Source organism: Pristis pectinata, chromosome 9 (assembly GCF_009764475.1).
Source record: "Pristis pectinata isolate sPriPec2 chromosome 9, sPriPec2.1.pri, whole genome shotgun sequence".
NCBI lineage: Eukaryota > Metazoa > Chordata > Chondrichthyes > Rhinopristiformes > Pristidae > Pristis > Pristis pectinata.
Window position 1 is genome coordinate 12388615 of NC_067413.1, and position 14486 is coordinate 12403100.

General features: G+C 39.4%; 1 protein-coding gene across 1 annotated transcript in view; it reads left to right on the forward strand.

Annotated features, from left to right (window-relative positions):
• LOC127574433 (piezo-type mechanosensitive ion channel component 2-like) overlaps positions 1–14486 on the forward strand; it is a 521253-nt gene that overhangs the window by 433256 nt on the left and 73511 nt on the right. Inside the window, 5 exon segments of the mRNA XM_052023441.1 lie at positions 376–541; positions 818–907; positions 1039–1160; positions 8310–8381; positions 11235–11338. Coding sequence (XP_051879401.1) covers positions 376–541; positions 818–907; positions 1039–1160; positions 8310–8381; positions 11235–11338 — 554 coding nt within the window.

The window sequence follows — 14486 nt, forward strand, 5'->3', positions numbered from 1 at the left end:
ATGTTTAAATATTGCCTCAATGTTCAGAGAACTTGCATATTTCAGATGTATACTTTAACCAAACAGTAAAGATACTCTGGTGAAATTTAAAAGTGGACAAGATTTAGTGCAATACATAGATCGATGATCATCACAATCTATCTTGTCATGGCCTTGCATCTTACTGTCTGCCTGCACTGCATTTTTTTCTGTAACTGTAACACCTTATTGCTTTCCCTTGTGCTACCTCAATGCACTGATGTGATGAAATAATCTGTATGGATGGCATGCAAAACAAAGTTTTTCACTGGACCTCGATACATGTGACAATAATAAACCAGTTCACCAAGTTATCAATTTTGATTTGTTGTTGGACTGAATTTTTTTTTTCCCCAGCCCCTCCAGAGAATCTGAGGAAATGCCCATTGCCAAGTGCGGAAGCAGGCATTATATGGGACAGTATATGCTTCTCCTTTCTACTGCTGCAGAGGAGGGTGTTTATGAGTTACTATTTCTTGCATGTAGTGGCTGACATAAAATCTGCTCAAATCCTTGCATCAAGGTAAGCTGTAAATAAATAAATCCTAACCTTAATACTCAATTAGAGACAATATAGTATTCATTTATCATTTCACCATAAAACTTCATTAATCTTACCACTTTAATTTAGTTTTTGCAACTCTTCTATTATTGTATTAAAATTTGCTCTTAATTTTTGGAGGAAACAAATTAATATCAAATGCTCAATATTTTCTTCCATTTAAAGAAGCATTTTACATTGAAACTTTTCTTGGTAATGATGTTCTGATTAGTATATATGCCTCATGTCTTGTTAAAGAGGTGCAGAACTATTTCAAGCAACAATTGTAAAAGCTGTGAAGGCTAGACTTGAAGAGGAAAAGAAGTCAATGGATCAACTCAAGAGACAGTAAGCCATTCTATGTGATAACTTGTATGAGTGTACCTTTCCAAGGTGTTATTGTGACCTCTTGTTGAATGCGTTACAAGTTAAGAATTATTGAGGTTGCATTCACAAACAAAATCTTTTACTCTAAACAGGATGGATCGCATCAAAACAAGACAACAGAAGTATAAAAAAGGCAAAGAGAGAATGCTAAGTCTGACCCAGTCAGTTGATGCACAGGGTAATCAGGTGAAACAGGAAGATGATGATGATGAAGGTATTTCAGTATATTCTATGGAATGCATGCCTGATGCATGCATTTTAATTCTACTGTTGACCAATATCATTTATATAACATTACAGCTCACAACAGCTGTGGCTGAACAACATCATCTTGCATTTGATATGTGTCATTCATTGAATTTATATGAGCACTTACTTTCATTATAGGAAGAATTTGGAGGCTTTAGAGAGGGCGCAGAAGAGGTTTACCAGGATGCTGCCTGGATTAGAGGGCATGTACCATAAGGAGAGGTTGGACAAACTTGGGTTGTTTTCTCTCAAGCAGTGAAAGCTGAAGGGAGACCTGATAGAGGTTTATAAAATTATGAGAGGCATAGACAGAGTATTCAGCAGGTATCTTTTTCCCAGGGTCGAAATGTCTAATACCAGAGGGCATGCATTTAAGGTGAGAGGGGGAAAGTTCAAAGGGGATGTGTCAGAGAAGTTTTTTACACAGAGAGTGGTGGGTGCCTGGAATGCGCTGTCAGGGGTGGTGGTGGAGGCAGATACAATAGAAGCGTTCAAGAGGCTCTTAGAAACGCGTTTGCAGAGAATGGAGGGATATGGACCATGTTCAGGCAGATGGGATTAGTTTAATTAGGCATCATTAACCTAATTAGTTCAGCACAACATCATGGGCTGAAGGGCCTGTCCTGCACTGTACTCTTCCATAAGACCAAAAGACAAAGGAGCAGAAGTCGGCCATTCAGCCCATCGAGTCTGCTCCGCCATTCTATCGAGCTGATCCATTCTCCCATTTAGCCCCACTCCCCTGCCTTCTCACCGTAACCTTTGATGCCCTGACTACTCAGATACCTATCAATCTCTGCCTTAAATACGCCCAGTGACTTTGCCTCCACAGCCACCCGTGGCAACAAATTCCACAGATTCACCACTCTCTGGCTTCCATGTTCTAGTTTGAATGTTGAAGCACTGATGTGCAGTTCTGATTTGCTCACATTGAACATGGATCACGAATAGAAGCTGGCTGCCCACACCCACAGTGAAAAGCCAACTATGACTTACCTCGCCAATGGGGTGCTCATAACGAGCCTTCCGAGCTGCATTGGGAAGTCTGCAGCCCATAGGCTATTCACACAGAAAGGGGAAATATTGAGTGGGTCAGCTGTTGTCGAGGTGTGGGTGGAAGGGGGAAGTTCGCAGTGTAATTGCTGGAGCTGCAGAGATCTAAGTTGTTTAGGTGAGGAGCATTGTGTTCTGTGGAACTGATTGGAGTGTACATGAGGTGCAGTCCTCCTGTCTCTGCACTAAAGCAGCAGTTAGGTATTAGGACCTGGATTTGCTAATTAAAAGACATCTTTTGCTTGAAACTGATAGATATAGTGGCTGGCCTTTGATTAATCCCTACCAAAATACCACCAGCCACATTATTATGGTTAAGGTCATCTCTGCCCCGTTGACAACTTGGAGGACAGTTATTCCCATTCACCACAGGTGAAACCAGTTACAATTGACTCCAACATCCACAAGAGTTGCTTTCAGAATCTCCCCATGGCTATTGACTGAAATTCTATCAACACTTCCTTCATACACATAATTAATTATCTAACTACATACGGTTAGCAGAGGAAAAAAGTCCCTTCATATGATTTAGCAATCACTTTATTGGAAACATAACATCTTAAAAATGTATTGCTTGCTTAAAAGCCCCCATTTTGTTATGGAACTGGTGTTTACAAATTTTAGAAAACAAACCACATTGTCTCCCTTTTGCTGGAGGATTGTGCAGATCTGTAGTGTGGGTTAAGAATGTTTTGCACTGTTTCATTGTAATTGATGTCAGTGATCAATATACCTGTGAGTGATCCGAAGCAATGTTACTGAGTAACATTTTGCAGCATTAGAGATTTATACATGTCCTTGGGTGTGGAATTTTCAAAGTACGTATTTATATTCAGGAAAGGGCATGGACACTGTGTAAACTCTTAAAACTTTAAACTTTATTTATACAGCACGGTAACAGGCCCTTCTGGCCCAACAAGCCCGCGCCGCCCAATTACACCTATGTTAACCTACTAACCCGTATGTCTTTGGAATATGGGAGGAAACCAGAGCACCCGGAGGAAACCCATGCAGACACTGGGTGAACATACAAACTCCTTACAGACAGCGGCGGGAATTGAACCCCGATCCCTGGCGCTGTAATGGCATTATGTTTGTTGTTCCCAGTTTTCTTTGCAAAATGAGTTTCATCAACTTTTCCACTCCCCACCCCCCCAAATCTTGAAGAGGTTTGAAATTGAGGATGAACATTTTAAAATCGAGACATTGCTTTAAAGAACACCGGTTCAAAGCAGCATGCTCAGGGTAATGAGTGAATGAGCCTTGTGCTGACACTTGTCAGCAGAGTATTGGATAACCTCAGACTGAGGGGGTGGGGAGAAGGGGGGGGGCAGTGTGGAGTGAATTGGAACTGTCCAATCTAGAGGTAACAAGGAAGGGATGAGAGTTTCAGCAGTGGATGAGCTGAGACAAGACAGTTTAAAAGATAGCTGGGAATGCAAGGGTTAATGGATGGCAATGTAGGGGTTAATGGTATGCTTCTCATTGTCAGCTTCCCATGGTAAAGGATTACCTCAGCCATGGGGTGATTACAGTTATGGCTGAAAGTGAGGGCCAGGTGTGAGTAAGGAAGACATAGTAATTTTAGACATATCTTGTTTTGCTAAAGTTTACTGTAAGCAATTACTGTAGTGAGTGCAACTTCCCACGAAGGTTCTCATGAAGTGGGTATAAAAGATACACACTAACTGAGGCACCTTCGAGTGGGATAAGAACAGAGCTTGGGTTACACTGTTTACTCTTTCTCTGTATCCCCCACTCCCGCTAGCACTAAGCTAATAAAGCATTAATCATAAGTTCTTTGGTTTTGCTGTTATCTGATTTATTACAGAGCGCAGGTCGACTTTTCCAACAGTGTCAGATGATATTACAGAGATGAAAGCAGTTGCTCATAGAGATGACGCGAGTCAGTGGTGGACAGAGATAATCTCACACATTTAAAAAGTATTGAGACAAGCACTTGAAGTGCCGTGGCATAGAAAGCTGCAGGCCAAGTGCTGGGGAATGTGATTAGTGTAGATAGGTAATTGATGCCAGCATGCAATGATGGGCCAAAGGGCCTGTCTCCATGCTGTATGAATCTATGACTCCATAGCTCTAGAAGAATAAGGTTAGTGGTTAAGGATTCATAGAATCATGTAGCACAGAAACAGGCCCTTCAGCCCACCAAGTCTGTGCCAACCATTAAGCATTCATTTACACCAATCCCATTCTTTTATTTTCCCCACATTCCCATCAGTTTCTCCCAGATTCCACCACTCATCTGCACCGGAGGGGTAACTTACGGTGGAAAATTAACCTACCAACTGCATGTCTGTGGAATGTGGGAGGAAACGGGGAGAAGGTGCAGACTCCAAACAAACAGCACAACTCCCTAAAGCTGCGAGGCAGCAGTTCTAGCAGCTGCTCCACTGTGCTGACTAAAATTGAATGAAGGAGGTTTCCCTGGTCTTCTGAGCGCTAAGTTGGAGGAAATCTGTACTCTGGTGGTAACGCATGTCGTACAGTAGGAAGGCACAAGAGAGCTGGTGGTGAGTTAGAGATGGGGACCCTCAGCATCCATGTGGAAACTGATGTTTTATTTTGGGATGATGTTGCCGAGGGACACACGTAGATGAAAAAATGGGAAAGGAGCCAAGAGTGGATTCAGAGAGGGTAGGGACGCTGATGCCTCTGAGTAGATCGATAAGAATGGAGCAACAGACAATCTGCTGGAGGAACCCAGCGGGTCGAGCAGCATCTGTGGGAGGAAAGGGATTGTTGATGCTTCGGGTCGAAACCCTGCATCAGGACTGATGTTTGTTGCTCCGGATTCCAGCCTCTGTAGTCTCTCGTATCTCTCTAGATAAGAATGGGACTAGGCAAGTGTGGTCCCTCCCAACTGGGCAATGCAGGGGGATAAAGTGGGTACCTGGGACAACCTCGAACAAGGGGACATAGTTTCACGATTAGGGTCCGGTCATTTAAAACTGACATGAGTAAAAATTTCTTCTTGCAGAGGGTGGGGTCTCTCAGGAATTCCCTACCCAAGAGAGTTGTGGAGGCTAGCTCATTAGAAGTATCTAAAGTGAAGGTAGATAAATCTCTGAAAGGTTGGCGGATTGCGGGTGACGGGGATCTGGCACAGGGAAGGAGCTGAGGTCTGGGATAGATCAGCCATTTATGTATCGAATGATGGGGCTGGCTCGAAGGGCCTGCTGGCCTACTCCTGCTTCTATCTTTTCTATTCTTGTGTGTCAAAAGCTACTGACAGGCCAAGAAGGATGAGAGTGAATAGATCTCCTTTCCCACAATCATGTAGAATAAAAAATTAAGTGTCTCTAATTCTGTCAAGTACCATAGATAAATAAGCCAAAGAGGTAATAAAGTTGGTAATAATGTATAACCTTGTACAGTAATTCACTTGATATATTATTTGATTGGTGAAATTCCGGTAGGGGTTCATTGATAAATAAATAATTCTGCAATCATACCCTAATTACGACTATTTCACAGTCATTTTGCAGTAAGAATGAATTATTCATGTTGATAATTGATCCAGTGCAGTATTTCTGGAACATGACAGTTGGTGATCAAAGTCAGCATACTATGCATTTCTGAGCGTTGTGTAAGAGAGTCAGTTTCCCAGCCCCCAGTCTTTTGCTAGTATATAGTTCACCCTCAAAAGCCACTATTTGAAGTGCTTAATTTTGTCCATCATAGGTGCAAAATATTTTTTCATATTTTCGTTATTGTTTTCAATTACATTTCTTCGGCAAAATGAAATTCATGCCTGAGAAATTTGAAAACTTTCTTCTGAGGCTGAATTTGTTTCACACTTGGTAAAAGGCCACCGATACTCAACATAAGAAAGGAAAGGTGTTAGAGCCATAGAGTAATACAGCACAGAAAGAGGCCCTTTGGCCCAACTCATCCATGCCAACCATGGTGCCCACCAAGCTAGTTCCATTTGCCCGTGTTTGGCCGATATCTTTCTAAACCTTTCCTATCCATGCACTTATCCAAATATCTTTCAAATTTTGTTATTGTACCTGCCTCAACCACTTTCTCTGGCAGCTCCTTCCATATACGTACCACCCTCTGCGTGAAGAAATTGCCCCTCAAGTCCCCTTTAAATCTTTCACCTCCCACCTTAAACCTACGCACTCCAGTTTTTGGTTCCTCTTCCCTGGCAAAAAGATTATGTGCATTCACCCTATCTATACCCCTCATGAATCTGGGGTTAGTTGTTAGGTGGGATTCTGAAAATTCTTTCATTTATGTAGCATCTTTCACAACCTCAGGATGTCCCAGCATGCCTTGCAGTTAATGAAGCTCTTCTGATTTGTAGTCATGGCCTACAAAAGTATGTTTCACTCTGGGGAATCATTTTAACCTTCAGTGGAGAGCGAAATTGAGAAGGATCTAATGCAAGCATTGAACCCAATTCTGTTATAGATTCATAGAGTTATACAGCACGGAAACAGGGCCTTCAGCCCAACACGTCCATGTTGTTTCCACATGGGTGGGGAGGTAAAGTTAGCGTCTTTAACCATTGCTGGAACTGTGAGTGTCTAGGTACCAGGTGTAGGGGTGGACTTGTGTGGTGGAAGCCCCCTGTATTTAGTAGTCTGCTGTCACTACTATATGTGGCACACACATGAAGGTTAGCTGAGGCAGACGGTAACTGTATCTCATTGCCAGAAATGGTGAAGGAGAAAGGAGTTCTTATTTTTGCATCGTCCAGACAAACAACAGGCATTACTGTTGTGATTCAACACGATTCTCTGAACATCCTTGACTGGTATGCATCAGTTAAAACATTTTCTTTACTTTTTTTATGGAAATTCTTTTTGTTTATTTGCTTCCAGTTATGATTAAGTTACTATTGCCAGTACATGATGTATTAGTAGTAAAAGCCTAGAAATTATAACCACGATAAATGGTCTAATATTAAAAAGATTTATATAGCATTCCCTTGCTACTCATTTCATGCAGGCAACTTTCAGATTGTTTTAAATTGACAATGTCTCTGTTAAAAATCAGAACTAAGGAATAGTCATGCAAATTTCCAGCAGTAATCACTAGACTAATATTAGTAATTAATAATACATTAATAAAATACTCAGATTCACATTTGTTTCCAGGCAAAACTAGTTGGACCAGTGCCAAGCTATTAAATCAGCAGTGGTGAATTGAGCAGTATATCTTATTCATATTTGTTTACTCATTATGTATCAAGAAGAAAAATGTTTGGGCATCTTTAATTAAAGGGTTGATAATTTAGGGATGTGAGACGTGTATAACAAAGCAATGATAAATATGCACTGTGAAATCTTTCTTTGGAGCATGAGGGTAAGTAAGATCCCTTTATACTGAGGTAATAACACAAGAGTAGAATGAAACAATTCCTTTGCCACAGCCGTGTGATGTCTGAAGCCCTATACCAAAGGACAATGTTGATAAACATATTGTGAGGGTTCTTTGCTTGGATTGGGATAGAGAAATTGATCAGTGAAAGTGGAGATTCCTCCCTTTGGTCCCATTTAATTCTGAGAACCAGTGTCCTTTGGGGACAGTCGTCCTGGAATAGGGACAACCAGGCAGGATCTAGAAAGTACGCAAGTGCTTTGTACATTTGTAAACTCCGCACATTCTGACACAGATTCAGCCACTTGATCCTGTGTTCTTTGAGCTTAAATTAAACTGCATGCATGATTTCTAATTACATAGATTTATCTGCAGTTTGGTTGACTTGAAAATTTTTAAACATGAAGTTGGTTTGAGATATCTGGCAGAAACCCAAATACGAAGCCTATCAGTCAATTTCAGAATAAGGCTGGGGGGAAACCACAATGGAGATGGGAACATCATTCATATATATGGATATCATGAGAGAATATGCAATAGTTAACTGTCTTTGTATTACTGAAGTACTTTTTTTCTTGCATAAAGTTCCTTGTTGACATATTTGCCCATTTGTAAACCTCATGAGTTGTAAGCTCTGCTGATATCAGACATGCCCGCCTGATCATTTTGCTTTTGTTTGACAAAATTAATGTTTGGACCTATTTTGTTTTAGGAGAACCAGAGAAAGAGAAAGCCAAGGGCAAAAAAAAGCAGTGGTGGCGACCCTGGGTTGACCATGCTTCCAGTAGGTTTGCCTCAATCATCTGTTATGTGTGCTAATCATGAACCAAATTTCCTTGAATAGACAACTGCACTTCTTTAAATTTCAGTTTTAAAAAATGTTAATGAATCAATGTTTCTTACAACTCAAAGCATGGATTTGTTTTTATCCCAACTGTTGTTATTTTGATGGGCTTTATGGGTCAGTTTTAACTCAGGATGGACAGATGCCAATTTGCTGCATCTAAGCAATTCTCCACTAACTCACCATAGTTGTATGAATCCATGTTGAATGCATAACCGATTGTGAGACTACAGCTATGTTAAATATCATCTGACCATTTTGCATCGCACTGTAACTGATTGCAAGATTTGAAACTGTTAGTTCAAAGTCATTCTTTGCCTGCCAAATTTTGAACTATTTGTTGGATGCAATTTAAGGAATTTGAGTAACACAGCACGGTTTTTCAATTCTAATTAACTGACCAACTGTATAAAGCACAAGTTGTCAGGAACAGCTGCATGCATCAATGTTCAGATAGAAGTCAATTGCTCTTTTTATTTATCTGTTATGGACACAACATGGAAGCTGTAAATAAATGGTTGATTATTGAAGGACACAGTATTTTAGTTTTATCAACGCTGTTTCCTGATCTGTAAAGCCGCCTGTGTTAATGCAGCTTGTTAATGCATACAGGAAGCATAACAATGCTGTTCAGCCAGACAGTAAGACTTCATTACTTGCACCTGTTTGACTCAATCAAACGGCCTCCTTTATTTATGTTTTTTTGGGTTGTCCTTTATCTATGTGACTAAACGAGGCATGAAAGTAATGAAAGTCTTGATCTATTCAAGGGAATGAAGCATTTGTTTAATGTGTGACGCCAAACCAATTTGGTTATTTTGGAGGCTAAGGTCAGTTCTGGGGTGCTGTGAGTTCTCGGCGAGATGGTGTGGATTCATTAGGATTTTGCTGGGACTGCTTGATTTTCACACAGAATTGTCATTAATTTTGGCAACTGATTCTTTTCTGTCTATTTATACTTTTGAAAAACCAAATCCATTTGGCACCTTTGAAGTAATTAGCTTGAGTTTACTATTAAGAGATTTGACTTGAGCTATTTTGGACAATTGGTGAGGGTAAACCCATAAAGCATTCTTTATAAATGTGTTGCCAATGGCCTGGATGATGCTGATGCCTGGCAGGCCGTTCTGTAGAGAATCTCAGCACACGCATCAGTGCATTTTGGGCTGTTGAGCCTGTGCATTTTTGAGTCCAGGTGTAGACATAACCTCCTGAACTATAAGACTGGATACATTTCTTATTTGGTCCATCAATTTTTATCTGGTCCCATTCATACCTTACAGTTATTTCATATCTCATATTTTCTTGTGACACAGAAGGCATCCATTTGACCCACTGTGTCTTTGCTACCTCCCATCAGTCCCATTCCTCACAGGTTTGCTTTACCTTCAAACCTAGGTACAATTAAGTCTTTTGCTTCACTGTAACTAACAGTGGTTTAATGTGTTTTTAATTTTTCTGTACTTTATAAATTTTTTTTTAATTACTTAATTCAATTGCAACTCTCTTTAAACATCTCTGTTTATTAGAGACATTGAAAACTGTGAAAGACGCAGAGCAGTGCTGGGTCGGGCTTCAGACTGCACCATTTAGGGGCCTGCTCTCTAGTCTCAGTCTGCTCCACTACAACAGGGACCCAGAACCAAAGCCTCAAAGTTATTGGGAGTCCTGGAAGCACAGAAGTTAGGTATAACATTAAGGCTAACATGGGAGTTGATTCAAGTGGCATGATCAGGTCCAATTTTTTTTTTCACGTTACAAAAAAGCAGAAGTTATCACCATCTGCTAATTCATCTCCCTCATCCCATCTGCCGTATTTACCCTTATGATTAAGCAATTGCAGTTTAGATGTGTATACGCAATGAAAATATAAGTAGACAGAAGAACATGTAAAGTCAATGACAATTTATTTTAATTATGTGATTTGTTTTACAAGTGAATACAATTGATTGTAAGGTATAAACTATATAACTTTAAAAGTTTGCAATTCAATGCACATGTAATCAATGAATAATTTTAACAAAAAAGTTAACTATTTTTATCACAGTTCCATGCATTGTCAGAACAACCATGTCTATTATTTCGTATATGTCTAGATATGCTTTGTTAATATGCTGACATCCAGTCAAATGTAAATCTGAAAACAAACCTTGCGAAACAAGCTTGTTATGTATTGTGTTATGCTGAAATTCTGTGTCATTTTATGTTATTGTCCAGATTTTATCTTATTTGATTTCTATTGAAAACGCATGCTTCTGCATGGATTATTTAGAACTGAAATTGAAAAATATAAAACTAAAAATTATATTTTAGCAATCAGTCCGCAGAATCTACTTTAGACATAACTTCAATTGAGCCTCTGCTTCAACATCTTACTTTCTTATCCACTATACTCGCACAGAAATATTGCCAGTCTTTGCAATATTTATTCTCTGTTTCTCCACCTTTTCTCACATTTTCCAACTGTAGCCAGCCCTCTTGATGTTCTGTCTTCTGCTACTAATTCCTCGTTAAGCTCTGTCATCCTGGCTACCTCCTCTTGATTTCCTTATGCATTCCTTGAGTTGGAAACAGGTAACAGTTTTGGTAGCTTAATGTTGTACATTGTTTACACTCTGCTCTCTTTGACATTATTGTCATGCCTTTAATTTAGAAATTGCCATCTGTTTTATTCACATCAGCTGGTTAAAGTGGAGTGAAGAAATTCATTAATATAGTTTTTAAAAGGTTGCACTCAATAGTCCAAAACATTTCTTTGCTTTTGCACCATTAATGCTATCTTCTCCTGCTTAGTGGTACGAAGTGGAGACTACTATCTCTTTGAGACAGACAGTGAGGAAGAGAATGAAGAAGAGGTGAAAGAAGATGAAGAACAACCCAAAAAATCTGGGTTCCAGGTAATGTTCTGGAATTATACAACAGTTCATTCAACAATATTTGTAAAGGGAAAACTGAAGATCACTCAACATCCTACTTCAGGCTAATTGAAGACTATTAATAAGAACGAGATGTTCCTTCACCTCGGTGAAATAAATGTCATTAATGCAGAGATCAGTCTGTGTCTGAAAACTAGTTTAATATTTTGGATCAGAAACTTCAGTACTTCTGTCAGGGAATGAAGTTGTACTTAAAACATTGACTTGTCTTTTGTCTTCCAGATGCTAACTATCTTTTTAAAATTTATTTGGCAACTTCTACAAGGCCAACATTTTTTGCCCATCCATAATTGCACATAAAAAGCCCTAGTTACCCTCAAAACACTGCTTGTCCACAGTCAGGATTTGCTGGTTTTACACCTATCTACAACAAGGGAATAGCGAGATACTTCCAAGTCAGGATACAATGTGACTTGGAGAGGAACCTGCAGGTGTCCGTGTTCCTCTGTGTATGCTGTGTATCCTTGACTGTAGAGTCATAGATTTTGGATTTAGGACTGGAATTTCAGGCTTTGGTGAGGATTGTTCTCTTCCCACTACTGTTGGTTTGTTTTGCCTTTACCTTGCGTAATAGCAATGTGAAGTTGGATATCCATTCAGTTGTTCAGAATTCAGGTAAATCTCAGTTGATCATATCTGAATACATGGGTCAGTTGGCATCTGATAACTAGGTCAATGTATAAGGAACTTCATTACTCCTAACAAGGGTATGAAGTCCCGCACTTCAAACATTGACCCATCTTTTGCCTTCCAGATGCTAACTATCTTTTTGATTCACTTCTGGGACCTAGGTATCTCAATGAAACCAATATTTATTGTCCACCCTTAATGGAAGGCACTGAGATTCCATCTTATCAGACCATGCAAAATTATTGCTGTGCTATTGCTTTTGCTGTTCTCTGAAACCAGGCAACAACACAACAGCAATTACTGACTTTATCATTTGCTTCAAATTTGAGGGCATTTTTTTAAAGTAATGCTATTCACATTAAACTGTCTGGTGGCAAGGTGAATAGAGGTAAAGAGGAGTCGATGTCCAGAAAAGCCCAACCAGGAGCCAAAAATAAGAAGAGAATTAGAAAGATGTAAATGAATTCTTATAGTTAGAAAAAGGTTTCAATACAAAAGCATTTCTGACAGTGAATAGTTGGCGATGCAGTGACTAGGTGTTGATTCATCCCATATAAACTAAGAGAGCTTCAGTATGGTCTCAACCAGAATACTCCTTGTCCCTAGGTAGAGTAAAATTAGCTTCTGTCTGTGAGCCACTTGTTCTCATGGTAAGCGTTTGTCAATATTGCTGAGGACAGACCCGTGCCGTCTTACAATATCCACAGTTGAATTGCCTGATAACATTTGAGAGGATGCAGAGAAGATTGACCAGGAGGTTGCCCGGGATGAAGTGTTTCAGTTAGGAAGAGAAACTGATAGACTGGGTTTGATTTCCCTGAAATGGAGGAGGCTGAGGGGGGAACCTAATATACAAATTTATGAGGGGCATAGATAGATAGTAGGAAACATTTCCACCTAGCAGAGCTGTCTAAAATGACAGGGAAAATGTTTAGGGTAAGGGTAAGAGGTTCAGGGTGGATCTAAGGAAAAAGTTTTTCTCCCAGAGGGTGGTTGGAATCTGGAACGCATTGCCTGAGTGGGTGGTGGAGGCAGATACTCTCACAACATTTACAAAGTATCTAGATGAGCACTTGAATCGCCATAGGCAGAAAAGGCAATGGATAAGTGCAGGTAAATGGGATTAGTATAGTAAGGTACTTGGTCGCCATGGATATGGTGGGCCAAAGGGCCTGTTTCTGCTCAATGACTCTATTCATCACTTCGGTTCATCCAAGGAACTGTTTGCAACAAACATTAGAGATTCCAAAAGCATGAAGTGAAACAAGTGAAACAAAGGCTACTAGAAATACATCACTGTATTTTAAGGAGGCCTGGGATCTTCTCATGCTCCATCACTGTAGTTCAGTGAAAATCTCTTTCATGTGGGGAGACAGGGTTTGTCTTATAATTCGATCAAAATTCATGTGGCAGAACAAGGGAAATCTTAAGAAGCCTTAAGGAATTTCCTGATGAAAAGTTTTGAATTTGCAAATTAAATCTTTGAAGATGCGCCATGCAGATGTTGAAGGAAGCAAAGAAAATATCCAGTCACCTTAGGTCTCCTGATGAGTTGTACAACAATGAGAACCTCCAACAGTGACAATATTGAATTGAATGAGTGGGGTCTTTCACAACATTTCTGCTGTTGTCCTTCTTTGGAATAACTGATAGAAGTGCATTAATTGAATATCATTATTAATATTTCAAACATTCTATTGCAGCCACAGTTATTTTCTAACATTTTAAATCACCATGAATTTAACTAAAATTGAAAGTATTTACAGTAGGCAGAATGTCTTTATTGATGTTAATGTATACTGTTCTTTCCATCTTCAAATTAGAAATGTTGTTTGCTTATGATAACTGTTTGTCATTTATTGCACCCATTTAAGCAGATAGACTGGGATGTAAGAGTATCTTCTTCCTGCATCAAAACATGAAAAATAAAGTTTCAAGTCAAACTCTATTTTCATGATCGTAAAGTATATGAAGAAGAACCTTAAATATTCCTTACATCAAGGTTGTGGCAATGCTTTTAGATTGGCTTGTACACCTAAACAGCTGTGACATAAATCCCTGCAAATATGCTACAGATATAAAGCAGGATTTTGTCAAGTATCTGCAAATATGCACTGTTATATTGCTGTGTGTATTTTCCTTATTAATTTTTCTTTCTTCTTGATGCTTCTTAATGCAGTATTGTGCCAGTTTCTGGTAATGCTTTTGTTTCCATTTGCCAATGTCCAAGTTTAACTACGTAGAACTTGTATACAATTCATTAAGTTCTCAGTGACAATGATGAATTGTGCTTTGTGTTGAATTTATTTATAGGAAGACACTGATTTTAGCTGATGATCCAAAGGCTAAAGCTTTTGTCTGAGATTAGTCACCGAAGTGTTGCACTTGATGTTATTTTCGTAAGGCTTATTCTCTAATTCTTGGCTGCTACTTACCGTTCTGCATTCACAAATGTAGTCAAGGTCCCAACATCTTTGAG